The following is a 23,428-nucleotide window of genomic DNA, read 5'->3' as shown; positions in this document are numbered from 1 at the left end:
ATACCTTACTGGCCTTTACTGCTATGGTGCCGCCTTCAGTTTTTGTCAAAGCCTGCAGTCACTGATGTATCTTCAAAAAGCAAGACTCAAGGCCTTCATTTGTCATGTAGCAGACAGCTGTACAGTCTGGTTCAAGCTGTGCTTTATTTTGAAGGTCTCAACAGCAAACTGCAATCAAGACCGTGTTGGATACAATTGTCCTATCATTTTAGAGAGAGAGAGAGCAGCTCTAAAGTGCCATACCCATTTTGCTTTACCCTTGAAAAACTCTTCCCTCAAAACAAGTGGCAAGATATTGACACTTCAAAAGCCATAAATTATACGTCTTTCCCAGTGCTGTTTGGGAATGTTGTTAAAGGGGCAAACTCACCATAATGACTTTCTTTGGAGAATATAAATTTTTGTGAAAACAAAATGCTGATGTGGGTGTCTCTCCAAGCTTCTGACACTTTGCCTATAAGAAGCTGACAATGGGGAATTAAACAAAACTGTTTTTCATTTTGCTGAATCTGAAATAACATCAGATCCACTTGTTATACTAATTTTGAAGAGTCCCAATAATCGAGAGAGATATGCATGGTCAATCAAAATAAAAGTAATACAAGCGGCCTCAAGGAAGAGGTTTCGAGAGGCAATCTCAAGTACAGGCATTTGTATCCACACAAGATAGGAGAGAAAGATAACAGGCCCACATGTCTGTGCCATGATGAGTGGAAGCTCGGTTTCTGTCTGACGAGTGGGGGGAAATTAAGACGTACGCATTGTTTAATATAAGGGGGGCTTGTATGATGTATCAAGCCCAAATTGCTGGTGAAAACTTGTTCTTATCAGACTTTTTCTAGGCATCAGGGTTGAACTATTACACAGTACCGTAGCACAGTAACACATGGATTTGTGTAGAGACAATAAAGACCCCAAAAAGTCATAGTAATTAGCTAGTAGTAATCATGTATTTACACCAGTCAGCCATAACATTATGACCACCTGCCTAATGTAAGATATTATTTGTTAGAATATATTTTTCTATGGGAAATTCTATACCATCTAGTTTGGTAGAGGAAACAGACTTCCTCCCTTTTATCTGGTAGCCACTGGTAACCCCTGGTAACCTTATCTGTATGTCCAGAAGACCAAAAGGGACCTGTCCTCTTGTTGGCTCCTAGCCAAATTCGAAATGACCCCCACTTCTAAATTACTTTAGCATAAGGCACCCAAGTCATGGTGGAGGCAAAATGCTATTGGTTGGAAGGAAACCTTATAAAAGGGAAAACAAAGAGAATTGTAGTTCTCTTAACTTCATTCTGCAACGAGACACAAGAGAGCTGGAGGGAGGCAGAGAGAGACACACCGCTTCCTGCCTGACCAGACTGGCCTATAAGCTGTACTGTAGGGAGAAAAGAAGAAAATGGGTATTATCTATTTCTTACTGTAATCCAGCAGAAGTTTAATATTACTTATTTTCAGTAATATAATTGAATGATATTAGTTTCCTATTTTTGTCAAAATAAATGATTATTGCACATCTGTGACTTGACCGCATCTTCCCTCTAAAAAGAATCTTAAAAAGAGAAACCAATTGACCTATGAGTTTTCAGTTCAAACTATTTATTTAGATTGACTGAAAACCAAGCATTCAAAATTCTCTTACACTAATATTGTGTAGGTCCCCCTTTTGCCACCAGAACAGCCCTGACCCGTCGAGGCATGGACTCCACTAGACCTCTGAAGGTGTGCTGTGGTATCTGGCACCAAGACGTTAGCAGCAGATCCTTTAAGTCCTGTAAGTTGTGAGGTGGGGCCTCCATGGATCGGACTTGTGTGTCCAGCACATCCTATAGATGCTCGATTGGATTGAGATCTGGGGAATTTGGAGGCCGAGTCAACACCTTGAACTCGTGATTCATCAGACCAGGCCACTTTCTTCCATTGCTCTGTGGTCCAGTTCTGATGCTCATGTGCCCATTGTAGGCGCTTTTGGCAGTGGACAGGGGTCAGCAAGGGCACCCTGACTGGTCTGCGGCTACGCAGCCCCATACGCAACAAACTGCGATGCACTGTGTGTTCTGACACCTTTCTATCAGAACCAGCATTAACTTTCTCAGCAATTTGAGCTACAGTAGCTCGTCTGTTGGATCGGACCACACTGGCCAGCCTTCGCTCCCCACGTGCATCAATGAGCCTTGGCCGCCCATGACCCTGTCGCCGGTTCAGCGCTTTTCCTTCCTTGGACCACTTTTGATAGTTACTGACCACTGCAGACCGGGAACACCCCACAAGAGCTGCAGTTTTGGAGATGCTCTGACCCAGTCGTCTAGCCATCACAATTTGGCCCTTGTCAAAGTCGCTCAGATCCTTATGCTTTCCCATTTTTCCTCCTTCTAACACATCAACTTTGAGGACAAAATGTTATTATTTTTATTATTGTTTTTATTTCTTGGCAGATGCCCTTATCCAGGGCGACTTACAACATGAGTGCAAAACAATGTGCAAAAATACAGTTTAGTAAAGGCATTAATCATTACAAAATGTTCACTTGCTGCCTAATATATCCCATCCACTGACAGGTGCCATGATAACGAGATTATCAGTGTTATTCACTTCACTTGTCAGCAGTCATAATGTTATGGCTGATCGATGTATAGTAATTTACCAAAAAATCCATCTTTGAGCTCTGAGACATTTTATAAACAAGTCACTAGCATGGTTTTATGATGCAGCAAAACCCTTGGATGGAATTAATTGTATTAGTATTATTCTAGATTTTCAGTTTTGGAGCCTACTAGCATTCACTAAAGAGTTAACTGTTTACCATAAAATAAATATCTCCCTAGATTGTATATATATATATTTTTTTTAGAGTATGTTTTTTATTTGAATGATTGTTTATTAAGCTCATCAACTTTTCCATTGTGGAATGTAATCTCATCTTTTTTAGGCCGGTATGAGATGAATCCAATAGAAGATAATGTGTTTCTTTAAGACCATAATTGTCTCTTCATAGGCACACATGTAGAAGATTGCACAGACATTTAGTGAGGCTCATTTATAATCTAATGGAGATAATGAGACCGAATGCATTTTGTTGGGTTCATCGTGCAGACCCAGAATGCCATTTTTCATGTGGTTCTGTGTCACTCTTAAAACAAACAAATAAATAAATAAAGAGTTGGAAATGACGCCACACTGCAGCATGAAGCTTACTGATATGTGATATTTTCACACTTATTTTAACTTCTGAAATTGCATGCTTATGAATTTGCAGTACATTTAACTACATTCCACATGAAAAGGGACAGCTGTACAAAGTGAGACTTTTTACTTTTTTTAACTTGACATTTTACAGGTACAGCTCTTCATTAGAATGCATCAAAGTGTTCAACCAAATATTATACACAGGGCAGGTTATGGAATCATTTCATGCATTCATTTCAGTTTGAGTTTGTAGTTATTTTGAAGTATATATTTTACTTTTTGTTCAGTGTATGTTGTTTCCGCAGTTTGAGACTGTAAATGTACTTTTTGTATCCCTTAGTTATCCCGTTTTATAATGTTCACAAAAACATTCAGCCTTTTTCCCTTTCTAATATTAAACCTATTCATGAATAATTTCTGTTAAGTGGTTTCTCTTGGTTTTGATCCAATTTTGTGTTCTTGACTGTTTGTATTTGAATGTGTATGGTGGGAGTGTGGTGTTGACAGGGAGAGATGTTGGAATGGAGCTGGTTAGCCAGGGGGCTCCACTGAGGCCAGAACTTGTCCCAAGTCGAAAATGAGTCCTGGTCAGAAGCATAGGGGACGGCATTTAGGAGGTAGCTACTTGTGGTCTGGGATATATCACTAGCTGACTGTTAGTGCCCAACGGATGGCACATACATTTGCTGGTAGGTCTGGCAGGGTTTTTAGGTTGGTACCCTCTGCAAAAGTCACCTGTCAGCTTGCAAGTGTTACCAGTTATCTCCTCTATTGGCATAATGGCCGGCACTGTGAAAAATTATTTGATGGCCAGACAATGCTGTGAATAAGTGTACACTGCCTTCATCTCTCCGGTGCTGGAGCCAAGGCTGAAATTGATTGGTGATACAATTAAACTGTCAGTTGCAAAGATATGCCCTCCACTCCACATGTGTTCTGCCTTCTATTTTTGATCTCCTGTTTCCTGTTTAATATAGAAGTTTGATTTCAAACAGGATAAAAGAAATCAAACAAATGTCAAGGCAGCTATTGTAGTGTGCTAGTACAACGAAGCAATTGTTTGACAGCCAAAATAAGGTAATCATTTCTAGACCAATCACATACCTACGTGTGATTTCATTTCTTAAAATGTGGCCTTTCGGTAGATCTAAACATTTAAGTATTTATTGTGAAACAAAACTGTAACATGGTAATTGCATAGTTTTTGGACGTTTCGAATGCTCTTTTATGTGCCCAGATGGAGGAAGTAGTGTATGCAAAATTGTTTTGAGGTTATTTTTATGCATGTGGGTTTTGTTGAAATCCCATTTCTCTTTCCTGTCGGACCCTATGATTATGAAGTAGGAAGCTCACCCCTACAGCAGCACTCTCATAATGACTGCTCTTCCCAGCACACTGGGGAGATAAAAGGGGTTCTTATATGACTGAGCATGGCATGAATGAGCATGTTTTCCCTTCACTGGCTTCTGGACCACCCACATCTATTAAAATGTCAGAAGATGCATGTTTGTGGGACCATCCACTCTCTCGCCTGTAGTGTTGAACTATAGCCCCTCATTTTCAGCAGTGTAACACACATTCATTAAATTACATTGCATTGAAAATGTCCTGGACAGCCTTTTTTGATGATTACTGGCTTTAAGCAAATTTGCCTGTGTTAAAGATCAAATGTTTCCTTAAAAAATTGCATTATTTTTTGTGTTTTTTGTTTTGTTTGTTTGTTTCACCATTTGAAAGTAAAATTAGCACCAAGCCATCATGTGTAGCCCAGAAGAATCATGCTACATGGCTATAGTGTGACAGAACTGTTAATTTATGACTCACTGCTCTCTGTAATTTTTAGATTCGTAATCTCAATTTTCTTTTCTCCTCTGAGCACCAAAATAAAGAATTGTCCATGTTGAAAAAGAACAAACATCTAACGTGCCCCCATTGTCTTCAGAATTTGAGATATGACATGGCATTCGGCTTACAAAGCCTAGCGTTTCCTGTTTGTTTCCCCCCCTGCTGGGAATGAACGTTGCAGCTGAAGTGTTGCCTGAGACTTGATAATAATGAAGTTTGGTCACTGTGCGTCTCCCTTATAAGCAGAGTGAATGGAGAAAGCAGAGAGACTGAGAACAGGATCAGGGGGTTTGCGCCAAAAAGCCTGAATGTGGCTCCTCAAGGCTTCCTGCTCATTAGAAGGGTCTGTGGCATCCTGAGGGAAATCAGCTCCAAACAGAGTTCCCCCCCAAACCCATGGGAACATCTTATAAGACCATCCAGCCCTGTGTTTACCTGTAGGCCAGACTGACAGACTTGGCACCAGCTCATTAAACCTCACACTTGACATGATGCATGCTAGGCAGACATGTTACTGAGGATCTTCTCAAACTGGAATGTAGTGGCGGCCAAACCTGCTTATCCCACCCAGGAGTGGTGTCAGACGTAAATGTATTTTACTTCAGGCGATACCTGTGTTTAAGATTTTGTACGGCTGTGAACCAGCATTTTCCCATCAGCCTAGCCTTATGTTCAATGGTAGGCTGATGAGAAACCTTCTGGCTCAGCTGTAACTTAAGTCACGTGGTCTGCTCAAGACCACACATGAATGGCATTGGACAATGTTAGAGTTTGACAAACAACAATGCTGTATTTAGTTTTAATGAGAGGCCCAAATGGTGTCCTGATGTTTGGAGCGAGAAGCAATGGAAATACGGAAACTGTCACAGCTGAAATAATTGTAGAACAAATGTTTTTACTTTTAAACTGCAACATTTAATAGAAGTGCTTTTTCCTGTTTGTTTTATTTTAATTATAAATTCTGTGTGTCAGTTTGTGTGTGATATGTAGAGCATCCAAAGGAAACTTGATTTGGAGAGGCAAATGTGGCTGTGTTTGTGTTTTTTCAGGTTGCTCACACAGACTGTGGGACTGCTGTATGTTGGGAGCTATGACAGGCCCTTTTCACAAATGAAGGTGAGACGATGGGGAGCCAGACTCGCACCCCCATATGCATCACATCATTCATTTTACAAGTCTTGCATTTCACAGAACATTTACAATGAGATTAAGTTTCTCAGGTGTTATCTACGTCTGTTTGAGTCTAAATGCAGATTTGAGCTAAAGCATTCAGAAATTCAACCCACTTGATTGATGCACGAACACAAGTGACCAAAATGAACTTGCTTCCTGAGGTTTCTAGCACTTTTCTAGCACTTAATAACTGATTTATTATCCTTTTTTATTTGATATTCTTGATTCACGAAGCTGTGCTCCACAGCAAAATAATTTTCCGGTCTGCATATCTTCTTGATCTCATAAATGGTTAGCTCCTGGCTGCCTTTCAGGAGATAATTTTCTAATGAGTACTCTGTTAATTTAAAGATGCTCTTAATACAGCTTAATAAGGCTTTTTATTGATTTAGATTCCTCATGATTAGGTTCCTCTTTTCTTATAAGCTTAAAAAATGACTTATTTCAGACTACATTTGAAGTGTGTATGCTTTAGTAGTTGACCACTGCAAAGAAGAAAGAGCCGGCCTACTCCATTTCATCACACTAGAGCCTCGCCTTTAAGCCTGGTTTCAGCGGGTCTTCATATGGTTGCTTTGCCTTCACACTCCTGCTGGGGGATGCGATAATGATTTTTCCTCCTTGTTATTTATACATTCTAGTGATCGATTGGGCGCAGTAAAGCAGTAGGCCGGTCCACTGCTGGTTCTCGTTAACTATCACTGTCTGTGTTCGGGGAGATTCCAACATTTGAATCCGGCCTGAAGGAGTTGGCAGACAGTGGCTTCTTTTATTCAACGCACATTACCTCGGTACCATGAAAGAACACAAGACAAACGATGCTTGACATCAGCACTGGGCGCTAGTTAGCTGTGTGTTGTGCTTTCTTGTACAAGCAATCTCAGAATGATTGAAGCCCACTGCCGGCTGCTCGGTCTCAAAGACGTGCATATAAATGACATCGTGCTGCTCTTTATCTTGTGCATCTTACAAGTGCTAGTGTCTGCAACAGCAGGTGTATTGCTTTGATGGCTGGCAGTTGAGAATTTGCTCGTTTGAATACTACGTTTCACTGAAAGTCTTTATTCGCACTTGTGGAGTGTTAACCTGATTCTGCTGCATCAGATATATAGGTGTAGATGTAGCATATGGGTTCTTATATCTTTGCCTAATGAGGAGAAAGATATAGATGCCTTCTTTTGTTTAAAATTCATGAAGTCTTACTTGAGAGTTCACATGTTTAGAAAAGTAGATCATGTTGAACTTCCTTCTATTTTTCGTTTTGTTTTGTGTAGGTTTTTTTTTTTTTTTCTCCATGTATGTCTTTGATGCATGGAGATTAATCATGTTAGATAAAATCTCTTTACCAAAAACAATCACTAATCAGGAGAAAATGGAATCATGCAGTTTAAGCAAGCGGCTTGTGGTGGAAGAAAGTTTTGGAGTCGGGAGTTCTAGTCAGAATTGATTAGAGCTCAAAGGATTTTAGGCTTGCATGACACTGTTCCCCAAAAGTTTTGAGACAGAACAAAGCTTTTATACCCCCTCTGGAACATACGCCCAAGGGGCCTTAACATTTTACAAACTGTCTGAGTGGTCATTTCTAATAACTAGCAGTGACTTAATTGGAATTCTAAACTAAGCCTTCCCATCTTTATCAATATTATATTCATTACTCATTAATAATAATCATTAACCTCTACATTGCCAATTGCATTAGAAGATAATTTGCAGTTAATACTTTGCAAGAAAGGAATGTGAGCTGCTGATAACCAAGTGAGGAGTAACAGCACACCAAGGACAAAGGCAGGATAGGATTTCTATATTTTTCCCCCACAGGCTGAAGTAGCTACTGCATGGATGTAGAGACAAGCAACAAATACAACACATAAAAAGAGAACCAAACACATTGCTGTTAAACCGCACTTTTTTTTTTTTTTTTTTTTTTTTTTATTCATGTTTTAGATTGGATTGTTTCCAGAGACTAACACAGAATTGAATAGCGTACTCGGGTTCAAAACAATGGATAAGATCCTGAAATCGCTGTGCATGAATTACTAAAACTGGACGTACATCATTTACAACCAATGCTATTAGCTGTTCTGTTATTCGCTGTTTACATACATGTCATTTATTGCATGCTTTGAAAATCCCAACCTCTTTGACTGCCTTTTTTAGGTGTCACTTACTGGACTTACAGCTGACAGGCTGTAGGAATGTTTTCCTCTGTTATGTGCGCATACACAATGTGCTTTGATTGTGTTTTACCACTTTCTGACAAAGTGTGAATTGTACTTCGAGTTTGTCTTGCTTTTTCTTTTAAATCCACACTAAACCAGGGATTGGTGGAATTCTGCAGATCTGTGCAAAACTACAGAAATCTGTGTTTCTTTTGATGTTGATGTAACATCCACCACAGCAAATAGTGTGACTGGACATTTCCGGTTTGTCGAATACAAGCACTGAGGTCGACAACACCTGTAATTAGTCAACTATTCTACTCTTTGGCTATCCCTAATATGTATACATTATGATATATTTATTACCTTAGATAACATTTTTTAAACCCTTTTTGTAGAATATTCTTGTTCATGCACTTCTCTTTATAGCTGAAGCGAAAGACAGTTTGAGCCACATCTATAAGACTTTTACTATCATGCAAAGTTTATGATTTAATAAAAATAAATAAAGTGCTTATAGGAAAACAATACAATAATCCATAGAGTTATTTCGCCTTTTGTGATACTAAATTGAGAGTCCTTATTATATGCAGTTTAAATGCATAATTTTTTTATTTTGTAAGATTGAGTTTGCCTTCCTTTGAAGTGTAAGATAGAAAATGCTTTGGGAATACAGCCTTGAATTTCCACGAATCCGCAAGATACTTCAGCAGCTGAATTATACACTTTGAGTATTTCAAATTTGATATGTGATGCACTGAAACTACCTCAGTCTGGAAGCACAGATAGAGACAGGCATTGGGACTGTACATAGCAGAGCATAACAGGATTAAACTGGTCTGTATATCCCTGCGGGCCGTTTGGTCAATGGGTAATATCTGAAAATGACAGTAGCCTAACTGCATTCCCCTTGTACTCTTCACAAACCTCACTAAGACTGCATTTTTGTGTCATATCCAGAAGTACCCTGTTCCAGTATTAGCATAACCAGAGATTTTATTACTTTAAATTATTTATTTTACTAAGCATTACAGAAGAATGTGTATACTTCAGCATAGACCAACTACATATTTGACTACAGCTGCCGTGGTGGGAAGTGTAAGTTGAGTGAAGGTCTCTGTCAGAGCCAGACGGACAGCAGCAGATAAGAGGCTGTCAGTACCTGCTACCTGAGTGTCTGTCAGAGCTGCTCCTAAGCTGCGGCCCGGGTCTGGGGCTCTGGAGCCGAAGGTGTGCTCCATCGCTGTGTCGGTTCTGCCCCTTCTTCTGTCAAAGCCACATCATTCTGCCTCTGAAAGTCTCTGAAATTGTTTTTCGCAGGACATTCAAAGGGTTTCTTTCAGTTCTCATTTTAAAACAAAGGATTTCATTTATTATACATGAAGGGCTTGGTTAAGTGTTAAAGGATATATGGAGCGCTAAACAAGCTTAGTGTAGCGATAACAGCATGCTTTGCCTCAGTTGGTTTTGAAAGAAAGTAAATAGCTTCCCATCCACGGCCCTGACAGCGTTTTGCTCTCTGGTGCCATTGGAGTTTAGTGTTTTTTCATAATAAAACTAGTCATTTTAGTCCAGCTTTATTTACTGTAAAGCACTCTCCTCAAATTGATACTAAAGCGTGTCATTGTTTTTTCATTTCCTTACTGTTTTATATTCTTGGATGTTTTCCTATCAGCGCTCTCTCTATCCCAGCAACAGTGCGTTCTCCTGGAAAGATGGAGCCTCACAAAGGCTTGAATTTTCCATATCCAGGATAAGATAACACTTATTTAATATGACAATTACACTAATTGCTTGTTAAATCAATATTCAAGTTCAGATTAAAAGCTGTAATTACTATACAATTAACACATTTCAATATTCTCCATAACTCGTCTGTAAACACTTAATATGGAAAACTGCACTTGACTCAAAACAGATTACTCATCAGTAATCAATAAACCGCTTTTACAGTATCAAGACACAGCTGTACAGAAAGTTATTTGAGATTTTTTCCTAAAAGCCTTAAAAATGTAATGAACCAACGTATTTTTTTAGCTTTGAAAAGTAATTTTGGCCCGAGTTATTGGCTACTGTGTCTTATGATTTAGGCTACAAAAATACCACATAATAAATATAACACAGTATTTACCCAAAAGTAAGAAACCAGATAATGGAAGATAAGAAATCCAAGAACTTAAAAAGATAGAGAAGAAAAAATAAATGTATTTTATGTATTTTATATCAACATGTAACCTGGGAGCGAAAGTCTGCAAGTTCATCCTGCTAAATTACAGAAAAATATATATTAAAATCGGGCTTATTAAAATAAATGGTCATAATGCATGAAATAATTATCTTCTATTACAAAAATATAAACATTGAATGAGTTTTTTTAGGCTGGTTTTGGATACAGATAATAGTTCTGCTCACGTTCGAACAGACCTGTTTTCTTAATTCCCACGCATACCTCAACCCTGACGAGCTCATCGGGTTATTCAATCTTTTTTTTTTTTTTTTTTTATCACAACATAATAGAAACTTCTCTAATCATAGTGGCCTAAAGCTCCTTCGCCTCCCTATAGAATCAAATCACATCTCAAAAGTGGTAACACGATTAAGTGCAATGAGATCGGACAGACGAATGCAGTTCATTTGCCCTGTTCATTTGAAATTGAAGCTTGTGATGGGTCTCGTGTGAACAAAGCCCGTTTAAATGCATCATCCCGTATCAAATTCAGAGGCCTGACAAAGACTGGCTTTGTTGTTGTTGCTGATTGTATATGAGATGCCAGGGAAACTGTGAAAGAAATGTTTGGCTGTTATGTTTCAAATCATTCCTGTTCTCACATTATTAACTCACTTACGTTAACATGAAAGGGTGTCGACATGGAATGAACTTTTATTTCAGCACACAAATACGCGGCGCATGAAAACTAAAGGTTTAAATCTGGCATCATAACTTCTAATGCTGTACTCATGTAAAAGAGAAGGTTGCTGATTTTCTGTGTGCATTCCAGTCAGGTACAGCACTGGCGTGTTTTCTAGAATGCATGGCGTCTCTCCATTATGCATCTGAGAAACTTATTAAAATGCACTGAAGCGGTGAAAAACATTTCTGGACTTTGCTCAGAAATGAAATGAAATAATGGGGACTTTGCTGGAAGAGAATAGGGCTCCAGTTGTTGTTTCTTACAGTGAAATATACAATATTACTTATATTTATATAATACGTTAATATCTACATCTCTGTTTTGAGCTTTAACTACTGTGTTCTCCCTTAGAAAGGTGTAAATGCTCCTAATATATCATTCCACACAGCGGAGACCTGGCGGCCACTGCTTTAGTGCAGCCCTGTGTTCATGTATGTCTGTTTCACCTGGAACAAGCAGCCTTATTCCACTGCTCTGTTAGATATTATAATCATATAGGCAACCACAAGCTTCCCAGCTATCCTGACACAGCCATGTGGAATACAATATCGATGTGGAAGGAACAGGGGAAAGTTTTTCTAACATTGACTGGGCTAATTTAAAGTAATGACTATTGAATTTAGAAGGCGGGCGCCTTGCAGCATTGCCACATTGCCAAGTGATTTCCTGGAACAGCCTGGCTCCCTGATCTTCCCTGTTTAAAATGTCTGCCCCGCTCTCCAATATCTGGATGCATAATCAAGGCTTTAATGTGGTTAAAAAAAACACTAGAGAAAATATATACTATTGATGTTCAAAAGGTGGCTGAACAGGATTTGTCAATCACTGTGTGCAGATGATCCACCTTAACCCACCTGAGCTAAAAAGCTCACAGCTAATTCCAGGAGGGTTTGTAATGCTTCTGCTTCGTAGTTTTTCTTGTCTTGGAAAAAAAAAAAAAGTGTAATAGTTATAGTAATTGGAGTCCTAGACTGGACAGCTGTTGTCTTAATGAGATGTTTGCTCGGACATTCATATTCATAGTCAGCTAAACTGTTCTGCAGCATCCCTGTTTTGCCAGAGTATTGTTTTTAATTCAATAAAAATATGGGTGGCACAAACTACTGTCAAAGTAAGTCTTAGCCTGTCCTTAATTGACTACCTCCTGCTGGCTTTCATTTATCATTCTCTTTTATAGTTGTAGTTTTAAAGCTTACTCTTGGCAGCGTACGGCTTGGAGAAATTTCTCCTGTGATGCCTGCGAGATTATATATTTATTCTCTCTCTCAGCAGTGTGGCTCTGGCTTTTCCAGGAGCGCGCTCACCTCACGCTCATCAGCACAGATGCCCATCTCTCCAGGAGCAATGGGGGCTTTGGGTTTTACTGCAGAGGCATCGGTGCCAAGCGTAGTACAGTCCTGGCACCACTGCCTGCAGACACAGACCAGCCAAAATCGGGCTTCCACACCGGCCACCGCTACTCTCTCCAATCTCTCCTGCTGTGCCATTCCTGTGTGGGGTTTTGCACCATCTGCTGAGAGTAATAAAATGTTGCTTCTGTTCCATAAGGAAGCATCGATGGCACACCTGAGAATTCGGCTCCCTCACAGTGTTAACTGCTGTTAAAAAGCCGTACAAAATGCGAAATGGCCACGCCAGAGCTAAGGACGCAATCACAATGCTGCACAAATGCTACATTAAAAAATCAACAAGGAAATTGAAATAGCTGTCTATAAATACAGAAGACAGAATTATCAGTTAAATGCTAGATGTGTCACAAAGTCTTTCAAAAATCATCTAAATATGCAATTAGTAATACCCTTAATATAGAGGAAAATATTTGTTGAAATTATTTCATAACAAAAAAAGTGTAATTGTATTGACTCAGTGTCTAGACGGTTTACATCTCCACTGGAAATATATGCAGACTATGTAGTGCTGAATATAAATGATTGATCTCATTAAAATAAATAGTTGTGGATTTTTATAATAAACGGTAGCTCTGGGTAATTTTGTATGTTTATGCCGAGCTGAAGTTTTAGTTGAATTTTATTTTACAGCTGAGCCTTCGACTATATTAGGTATCGCTGAATATATTTAATGCAGGACAGAGTACCAATCATCTCATCACTTTTAATTCCATTACATTTTTGGGGCATGTTTTACTGAATAGGGGGTTGTGTGGGGAGGTGGGGGGAATGTGTGCATTATGTGCATTTTCACTGCAGTGGACTCAAAATAAGGTAATGACAAAGACCCTTTCAAATATGGTCTTTAAAACTGACAGCTTGACTCTACTGGTTTGAGATTCTTTACTTGATTTAATGTCTTGATTTATTGGCTTTAATGTCACTAGATGCAACAAACTCAAACAATATTCTTTATCATAAAAAGTATTGAATTATTGGGCGGTGATTTATTGCCACCAATAACAAGGAGACATGGCCTGAACTTGGACTCTGTCTTCCCTTGTCTGAGAGTTGGGAAAACAATGAGTGCTGTAGTCTAGTTTTAGTGCCTTGCGTAGATGAGGAGACCGGAGTAAGCAGAAGAATGCCCCCCCCCCCCCCCAAAATGACTAATTTTGATGGTATTTATGAGGAGAAGGGGAATCATCAATCATCTTCAGTTTTCTACTCCATCATCGCAGTGTGTCAGGTGGGATGGGGGGGTGTAGGACAGGGCAAAGTTGGGCGATAATGTTCCTAGTGACGGCAGTGTCGTTAACTGGTTGCTGTTACGTCTGCTTGCAATGCAAATGCCAAGAAACAGAATGTGCGCAACAGAAAGTGCAGCGCTATAAGTCACTCCATATGTATGTATTTCTTAATGCAATCTGTCAGTGTACTAGACCCGGCGATTGTGCTGAAGCCCTGCTCCTCATGGGCAGCAGGCAGATGCACTAGCCTTTATGATCTCAGAGGAGTTATTGACATGACATCAGCGTGCCGCGTGTAATCATTCTGATTAATTGCTTGAGTCAGGGAGCCATTTTCTCATCTATTTACAGTCTCCTACTGAGCAAATGTTACAAGGCTGAACCCGGTAATGTGAGCACGGATGATGTTTGTGATCCTTAATTTCATGTAGTTGATCAACCTTCAGAAACGGTGGTGGTGGAATGTAAAGATCTTCACGAAACGTGTTGGTCTGAATCAATTCCCTCTACATTGCAGAAACGCTCTACCTTTTATATTTATTTTATACCTTTATCTAACTTTTATTCTTCTTTGAAGGTCAATACAATATTTTTTTCCCCCTGCTGAGCCTCAGATGTTTTCATCTTTCGAGATTTTTTTTTTTTTGTTATTAAATTGAAATTTAAAATTCGAAAGAAATCTGAAATCTGAGTTAATTAAAATATGCACATGTAATACATTTAAATGTATAACATTTATATGGTAATATTTGTAAGGTAATAAGAGGCATAGCTAAATGTATCCGTTGTAAGCTATTCTAGAGTTAAGGACATATGATATTTGATATCAAATTGAGTTACTTTACAAAAAGATACATGTTCTGTTCTTCCGGGACATTCATGTGTATACATTTGTGTTGCTGTGAGGGAGTGTTTGTTTCTTTCTGTAAGTCCACTTTGGAGAAAAGCTTCACTTTGGAAAAGAATAGAAAACCTCACAGGTTCCCAGCATACACCTGTTGTCATGTGTATTTAAATGGTTGACACCAGTAGTAGTAAGGGGTGTCAGTCAGGCACACTGAAGTCTATTTCAACTTATTTCAACTAATTTGTTTTTAAAAAGAGGCATTCCCACCATAGAAGCTTTAGTTTCTTCATGGCGGCAAAATATTATCCCAAAATAATAAATTAGTGCAAAGTCACATTATGTATAATGTATTTATTTTTCAGTAGTAATTTCGTAGAATGTTAACCAGATACGAGTTGTCGTGACTTATTACCTTCCTCAGCCCTCCTCAAGGTGTTAGCGCATAAATCTCTTGCTAAATCTAACGGATTATCCTTCACTTGTTTCTTTGGCTGAGATGTTGACAGCAGTTGGAAAGTTCACTGCCAGGGTGTCACCGGTATTTAATTTCCCCTCACTCATCCCCAGTGCTTAAGTAGAAAATAAGGATTACATGTGAGGATGGAATTTTAATTAACAGTTGCTGAAATCTAGATCAATAAGCAAATAGTTTGCATGTATTTTCCTGGACAACCACAAAAAACCAAAAATGAATCCTGGGTCAACGCCCCCGTTTGGATAGGGTACGTATAATCTGTGGTTGTTTGCTAACTCAAGTTTTTATTTTCTATATTTTGCTTCTCCCGGCGACAGGTGACAAAAGACCTGAAACAATATGACAACAAAATAATCGAATGCACCTTTGTAAACAACACCTGGGTCTTCATGCGACAACGAATCGACAAGAGCTTCCCAAATTCCTATGAAACGGCAATGGGTAAGTGTTTAAAGCGCACTGCATTTCTCTTAATTTTTGCAAATACATGAAATTGATACGAGATGTTAATCTGAGCTTGTGCTTGGCGTATCGGTGCCCTATGATACAGGGATACAGCAGTGACACAGTGGGACAAGTGCAATACTCTTACATTGCCTTGTTGCTCTTTCTCCACAGAATTGTTCTAACTTACTTACCTTAGGAATGTTAACATGTTTCTTGAATTATTTACATGCCTTAAATCTTTTTCTTGTTTAAAGTTGTGTACAGTTGACCTACTTTTTTCACTCTGTCTATTAAAGAGTCAAATTAAGCAGTCTGCACAGTGTGAAATTCTGATTTGATTTAAGCTTGTTGGCATACTTCAGAATAAAGCCTTTTTACCAGATTACCTGAGCATGAAATTATTTTTTTGCTGGGGACTATAAATAGGAGGTTCATATATTATTGTAATCCCTCCCCCCCTCACTTTCATCATCCAGCGGTTTGCCAGAGCATTCAGAACCCGGTCACGAAGGAGATTCTGCTGGAGTTCATCGACAGGTGTTCCCTGGGGGCCCAAGGACAGACGAGGAAGCGCCCCCCAGACCCAGACTCCGAGCTCATGCCACCCCCTCCTCCAAAGAGACCCAACCGGGCTATCCCATAGCTCCTGACATGGGGGTCCCCCCCGTCATGGACAATGCTGCAGTAAAGGGGTTAGCTCACCTGCACTGAGTTCCCCTATGAGATATAAGTAGTATTTCAGCCCCACCGTGCCCCTGTACCTGGAAAACAAATCTTCAGTAATAATAATACTACCGGACAGTTTGAATACCTGCCTTCTAGGGCTCTAGTTACTATTTAAAGAAATAAATTGACTTCAGTAATGCACACAAAATATTCTGTTAGCAATTCCTTTTGATTTCACTCGTGTTTTTGTTTGTTTGTTTGTTTTGCTACATGGTTGGTTTATGAATCCACCTGATTAGATTAATTTCACTGTCTTCCCCATTAACGAGCACTAGCAGCCCCTCCACAAGAGACAGAGATCCTGCACATCCTGACTCGCACCCTTTCTGTGTTGGTGTCCAACAGCCAGGAAGTTGTCAGTTTTGTCGAGAACAGAGTAGGCCGATTATGACGCTGGGCTTTTCAGTCATTTCAGGAAAACAAACCTAGCAAACCTGTTTAATTAAAATGTGTGAGTCAGTCATAAATCTTTTTTTTTTTTTTTTTTTTTCCCGACAGATGGAATTGCTCACTTGGTATTTATTGGGCTTATTGCATTGTTTTTAACTTTATAATTATTTGTGAATGCTCCTGAGGAAGAATATTGTTTATCTTTACAATGGATATTTTTTTCCAGTCTAATGATAATGAAGAACCCTTGTACTTTAGGGAAGTGTGTTGAGTAGTTGACACTCTTCCAACTCATGTCTTTTTTTTTTTATTATTATTTGTTTGTTGGCTAGGTTTTTTTTTTTTTTTTTTTTTTTTAATTATTATTTTGTATCAGCAGCTTTTAAGAAACTGCCATATGCAATATCTCATAATTGTACATGGAAACTGGTGGTCTGGTTTTGATTCCACTTATTTTTTTAAAAATATGTTTTACTGCTTTTGTTGTTTGATGTGAAACATTAAATGAACATGTTTCGAGTTGATTTCTATTTGTGCCGTCTGTGCATATTGAGGTTTGGGTTGAAACAGGGCTGTTTTTTACTCTGCCTGGTCTGTTTCTTCAGCCATTTGTTTATCTACCATTTCGCAGATCTACCAGTGATAAAAGTAGACGTTTATTTTCCGTAAAGTTGCTGAAATCCTGAGCGAGGTTGTTTATGGTCTCATCTGTCCCTTGGGGGTCCGTGCTGAAACCAGAAATAACCAGTGTTGGGAATTTCCCTCACAAAAGGGCATTTTCCGTTGTTGGAGTAGATTTCTGTAAGAAAGGAAAATAAAAACCACGGCTATTTCTGTGACAATGACATTTGAAGTTCCCAGGCTGCTTGATATCTCCTTCACCCGTACAGCACCTGCACACAGGCCAGTGCGCACCACTGCCACCCTACAACTTCCACCTAACTGAAAAGAGCAGCTATTTTCCACTATAATGGAAAGATAATACATATGTGCACCCTCAGATTAAAAGCTGTATCACAGTAAGGCTGAAACAATGATAAGAGAAATGTCAGGGCACAGTCAGATGACTAATAAGAAAAAATCCCTTGTTGTAGAATCCCCAGCTTGTCCCCACACTCAATTACATCACCAGGTGAATTTTCGGGGGGGAACGAATGCCCTCTGAGCAAAGCAGGGCCCGTTTGGTCCATGTTGTTTCCCTGATCCCTGCGGACAAGGTCAAAAGGATCTGGTTAGGAGGTCACAACAGGGGGAGACACTGAAACTTGAGCAGGGCAACCATGGGACCCTAAAGTATTTCTGGAAAAATCTGCGTGAGTTTGTGCGTATGTGTGGTTTACACTGCAAACATGTTTTTCTCCGATATATTCTACAAAACTCTTTCAACCCTCTAGATGTCTAAGTGTTAGTGTCTAATGTATTTAAGCAACAGCTGGATGAACTGCCATGGTATTTGACGGCTCACTATTTAGGGACAGTGATGCTCATTTCTGAGGGCTTTGGTTTTGTCTTTAAATCAGAGTTGTTTTGTTTCCTAGACTTCGTGGAAATCCAGCTGACATGAGTTGCAGTCTTTTGTTGTCAGCAAGTGGGGGGTGGAAAAAATAAAGTAAAGAAAATGGCTTGCACTGGTTTACGGAATCAATCAATGTTGATATTAAACCACAGTTGGTTTAGGGCATTTGTCAGGATCTATAATTTTCAAATGTCTGGTAGTTCGGACCCTCGAGCCCTAATGATGTTTTGCCGTCAATGTGAAGTGTCTGCCTGTCTGCCCTACTTGGCATTGTTGCTCCTAGTTCATAAGTAACTAGGGACTGTGAGAAAATGTTTAAATTAGCCTGTCAGTCTATCACGTCATTAGATTATCCCTATTAGATGTCTTGCTTCGGATTTTCAGGTTTTAACCCCAATATTAAGCATATGCTCAGAGTGTTTCATATGTTCACTAACACAGTGCCTTCTCTCAGTAAAGCTTCTTGATTTCTTCATGTGTTTGTGTCTGTTCAATTAAAAAAGCACACAAAAAACTCTGAACACTATTCGATCAATTCATGTCTGGAGACAAATTTGCACCTGAAAGTCATTATGCTGATCAGACCAACATAAATGCGTCTCATTTACAAAGATAATGTATTTCTGCTTCTTTCACTGACAATTTCAAAGTCCAAACTCCCGCACAACACAGCTGATCAGCTTCCTATCTTAACAGGAAATATAGAGGAAGGGCACATCTTTTAATCTGATTAGTGTGAAGGAAGAAATGTAATACTCAGGTATAGGCTGCTGAGTGGGGACTACACCGTCCTTCAAAATCAAACAAACTTGACAGAATGAAACTAAAATCAAATCTGTAAGCGTGAATTTTCTGCGGGTTTTTTTGTATACAAAGGTTTATCGGCAGCTTCAAGAGAAATTTCAAGTGGAAACCTATTACTTGACTTCAGTTACTCTGATGAAACTGTTTTCCCTTATATGATTGTATGGTGAGTCACCATGGCTACAAGGAAGGAGATCAGATATAAGAGCAGATATCCACAGTGTGTTCTGTGAGGGACGTTGGAAGCGAAGTCAATATTTCACATAATGGACCTCAAACCACAAATGACAACGAGAATAAAAAAGTGAACTATGCAAACAAAGGAAAGTGTATCAGAAAAGACATGCAGCAAAAGTAAATAGTTTTATCAACTTATAATGCTTTCAATAACTGTTGTTGTTTTCTGCCTCCATTGGATTGGTACTATTGATAAGACCGGTACTTTATGGGTCGGTTTTATTCACATACACACACACACATATATATATATATATATATATATATACACCGTAGGTCAGGAAAAAATGGAGACCACTACAAAATTATCAGTTTCACTATTTATAGGTATGTGTTTGGGTAAAATGAATATTTTTATTTTATTCTATAAACTACTGACAACATTTCTCCCAAATTCCAAATAAAAACATGACTGGAATGGAACGGCTGCCATACATGTAGAGATGCCGATTTAAGAAACATTTGCAGTGGTCTCTTAATTGGTTCCAGAGCTGTATATATATTAACTGTTCAATATCTGGGAATATATGGTGTTCGTTTGGATTACGTTTTCGCTTTTGCATAAGTTCTCTATATGTGAGACAACGATGATGCCAGTGGGGTTTGTATTTCGAAGCCAAAAAAAAAAGAAAATGAACTTTGTATGGAAGAAGACACCGGTGCTGCGAATGCAATCATTATTCAGTCCACAGGGCCTTTGAAATTAGATTTGCTACTTGGGGAATCCTCTTCTGTTTAAGATGAGGAATGCTGTCAGCCCTTCCCAGACTGCGGAGCGCCCACCTGCAGGGCCCGCGAATTGTCTGGAAGGGTGTGAAAAAAATGCAGGAATTGGGGGCGATTTATGAAAATGTAATGAGCACATTTGTATATTGACTGCAAGGACTGTTCTCAGAATGAATGGAAATTGGCGTCTGACCCTGAACGCACTTCATCAACAAGTCTCAGGGTTAGCATTTGCTTCAACACCCATCACGACACGCCCTGTGATAGCCGATTAGGGGCCTGAAAACCCTAACCGTTATCTGGCACCCTCATTCAAATACGTGTGGCGGGCGATTTTAATCTAGCTTTTCCACACCGATCGTTGTTTTGTCTGAATCATGCAAGAGTATTTTTTTTTCTTAAAGGGAGGAAGCTAGGAAGGATGTTGATTACGGGAGATGTGCAAATCCATGGGGTGTATATGCACTCGAGTCAGCAATCAGAACTGAGATGCAACGAATTTAAATTGACATTTGTGTGGGTGTTTTTCTCAGGGAAATGCAAATATTGTACATCTCCAATACATGGTTCTTAGGTTGAGTGGGTATTCTAAATTGCCGTGTGTGTGTGTGTGTGTGTTGCTTGTGATGGACATGCCTCTAGTCTGGGGTGTGCCCTGTCTCGCCCCTGTGCCCGACTGCACCCCCCACCAACATGGAACTGGTTCTGCTGTACCATTTAGTATTTTCTAGTAGTTATTTCTTCCTTCCCTCATGATAATCCCTTAAAAACAGCTTTCTCCGTCCGAGGCACGTCTAAAACAACAGCAGCAGCAGCAGTGTGAGGGAGAATTTTGCTCCCATGCAGACCTGCTTGCCGAAGCTGTGAAAATGTAGTATTGCATTACCTGCCTCTAATGGGGGAAGTTAAGGGCTGGAGCTGTCATTGGCTGTTTTCATGACTGTGCTTCAGGGGATTTATGACTAGTTCATCTCTGCAACGTGACAGGTGGTACCCTTTCAGCGAGAGACAGAGAGAGAGAGAGAGAGGGAGAAAGATAAAGATAATGGTCCTTCATATATAGTCCCTCACCCAAGTGGTAGAGTTAGAGAGCTGGGAGAAAGTGAGGCTGTACAGTCAGGCCTACAGTCAGAGATGCACTTTTGGGTTTTCTTCCTCCTGTGGCCGCAGCCCTCCGTCCTCCTGCCTCCTCAACGTGCTGCTGTCTTCACCGCCCCACGGGGTTTATTGATCAGATACAGAACTGGTGAGAAAAATGCAGGAGCTGGATGCTTCACCTTTGTAGAGGTTTCTTCTAATATGCAACCCCCCGTGCGTCCATCGATGCAGCATGAGCCGAATGAACTCTGACATGGAGCGGATTTAGAGAAATATTGCTCTTTAATAAGGCGAGGGATGTGAGCTTACCAGTATGAAAACAATCATTAAAGGAACAAATGTTTGTTTTGTAACCTCCTTAGAAGCAGAAGGTGGGGAGCAGGTTTGGTCAATACTGAGAGGAGGTGAAAGCCCCCTACGACACACTTTAAAATGATGAGCATCCGTACTGGCATGAAAGGCCAGTGAATACCTCGGAAATGACACCTCTCTTTGGGTTACACTTCAAAATCGTAGGCGTCAACTCTCAATGAATTGATGTATGAAAACCACAGCAATAACACATGAATACCTGATGCACTTCATCTGAGTTCTGCCATTAAATCACATGTTTAACAAGGTTTATGGTTTCTGCATAAGATCGATATCAGAGCCTAAAGGCATTTAATAAAATAGTGAGACAGTGTTCATCTGTTATTTGCTCGGAAGTGATGAGGAAAGCATGCCCATTCTTTTAATGTGTTGAAAACTTCAATATTTTAGTGTATTAGCATGTTTGTAGTTTGTTTTTACATGTTTCAAAAGCTTCTATAATAAACTGTTTTTTCCACACGAAAAATGTTCTAGTACTTAGATTAGTCAGTGTTCTGCAATTCTCAGAGGACACTTTTGTAGCATTTCTAAATGTAACCGTAAAATAACAGTAGGGTTTGGAGAATTCCACAAACATATAAGACATTGCTCTGCTTCAACCCACAATGAGTTATGAGGTCTGCAGGTCATGCAATATGAAAACACGATCAACTTTCCCTTCCAGACATCATGTGCTACTACGTACATATAAATCAGTGCCTCTGAATGTATTAATACCCCTTTTAAAGTGGATTAAATGAAGGGGTGCAGGTGTGAAAATAAATTAATCACAGATCTATAATTATAAATATACTGATCATTTTATATTTTCCTGAGCATGTTCTGTTCTAAAGCAAAAGTCATTGTTTTAAAAATTCTTGGATGGATTAGTATATTATGAATTACTATATTATGGGAAGAAAATGGTTGGAACACTATTTCAGGTATTCTCATATGTAAATAATGTTTTTTCCAATATACATATTTTAACTTGCTCATGAATACACACAAGCTGATGTCTTTTAAATGTCAACTATTTCACTGTATGAGAGTATAATATTGCTAAATGAACAGGAAGTAACTCACACACACACACACGTTAAAAGAAGAGGAAAAATTAAAGACAAGTGACAACAGCCGGCTCTAACTCAACAGCTGCTGGCACACTTTGGAAGATAATCACAGCTTTAGTCACAACTAGAGGCCATATGATCCGCATGCCTGTTTGATGTTTACAGAACACAACTTCCAAGATTTCAGTCTCCTTCCGTATTCAGCACGTATTCGTGGGGAAGCACTGTCAGGACAGCAGGACTGAGCTTCCAGTTGCTTTGCAAAGTTGTAAATCTGTCAGTTAAATCAACTCCTTGCATTGAAAAGCAAAGTTGATGGGAAGAAGTGATGTTGATAATTGGAACAATAGAGCAATTAGGAAATCAGTCAGATGGGAGGCACATGTTGATAGAAGTAAAACATTTCTATGCTGCATTTTTTTGTGCATGGCTCTGCTAGTAGACATGCTTCAGAAGAGTAACCCGGATCCTTGTTCTAAGGAAGAGAGATTTGATCGCCGCGAATCAAAAGCGTACTTGAAATACGGGAGCAGAGGCCTGTGTTGAGGTCAGAAGGTGAGTCTGTGGAGCTGCGGCGAAGCTGAAAGGAGAGAGCTTTGCACAGAGCATTAAGGCTAGAAAGGAGGGTGAATAAATGAATGACCTCAGGGCTCTACACCACCGGAGAGGCAGCGACACATCAGTAGAAGGCCCGAGTCCGTTTAAAACATCCTTCTGCACCTTACGCTGATTTTCCACCATATATTTTCTGAAACACCAGGAGCTTTCATTGGATGATGACCCCCTACACATTCATCTTGGATATTCTTTGCTCATTAT

General features: G+C 39.5%; 1 protein-coding gene across 1 annotated transcript in view; it reads left to right on the top strand.

Annotated features, from left to right (window-relative positions):
* Positions 1 to 17,328, top strand: part of rngtt (RNA guanylyltransferase and 5'-phosphatase) — a 112,518-nt gene extending 95,190 nt beyond the window's left edge. The window contains exons 14-16 of the mRNA XM_066688615.1: positions 6,087 to 6,153; positions 15,559 to 15,682; positions 16,165 to 17,328. Coding sequence (XP_066544712.1) covers positions 6,087 to 6,153; positions 15,559 to 15,682; positions 16,165 to 16,331 — 358 coding nt within the window. The 3' untranslated portion in view covers positions 16,332 to 17,328. The remainder of the gene's footprint in view (positions 1 to 6,086; positions 6,154 to 15,558; positions 15,683 to 16,164) is intronic.
* Positions 17,329 to 23,428: the final 6,100 nt, after the last annotated feature.

The sequence above is a fragment of the Amia ocellicauda genome, chromosome 1 (assembly GCF_036373705.1).
Source record: "Amia ocellicauda isolate fAmiCal2 chromosome 1, fAmiCal2.hap1, whole genome shotgun sequence".
In the NCBI taxonomy this organism is placed as follows: domain Eukaryota; kingdom Metazoa; phylum Chordata; class Actinopteri; order Amiiformes; family Amiidae; genus Amia; species Amia ocellicauda.
Note: the sequence above shows the minus strand (reverse complement) of the source record. Positions and strands in the feature narration are given on the sequence as shown.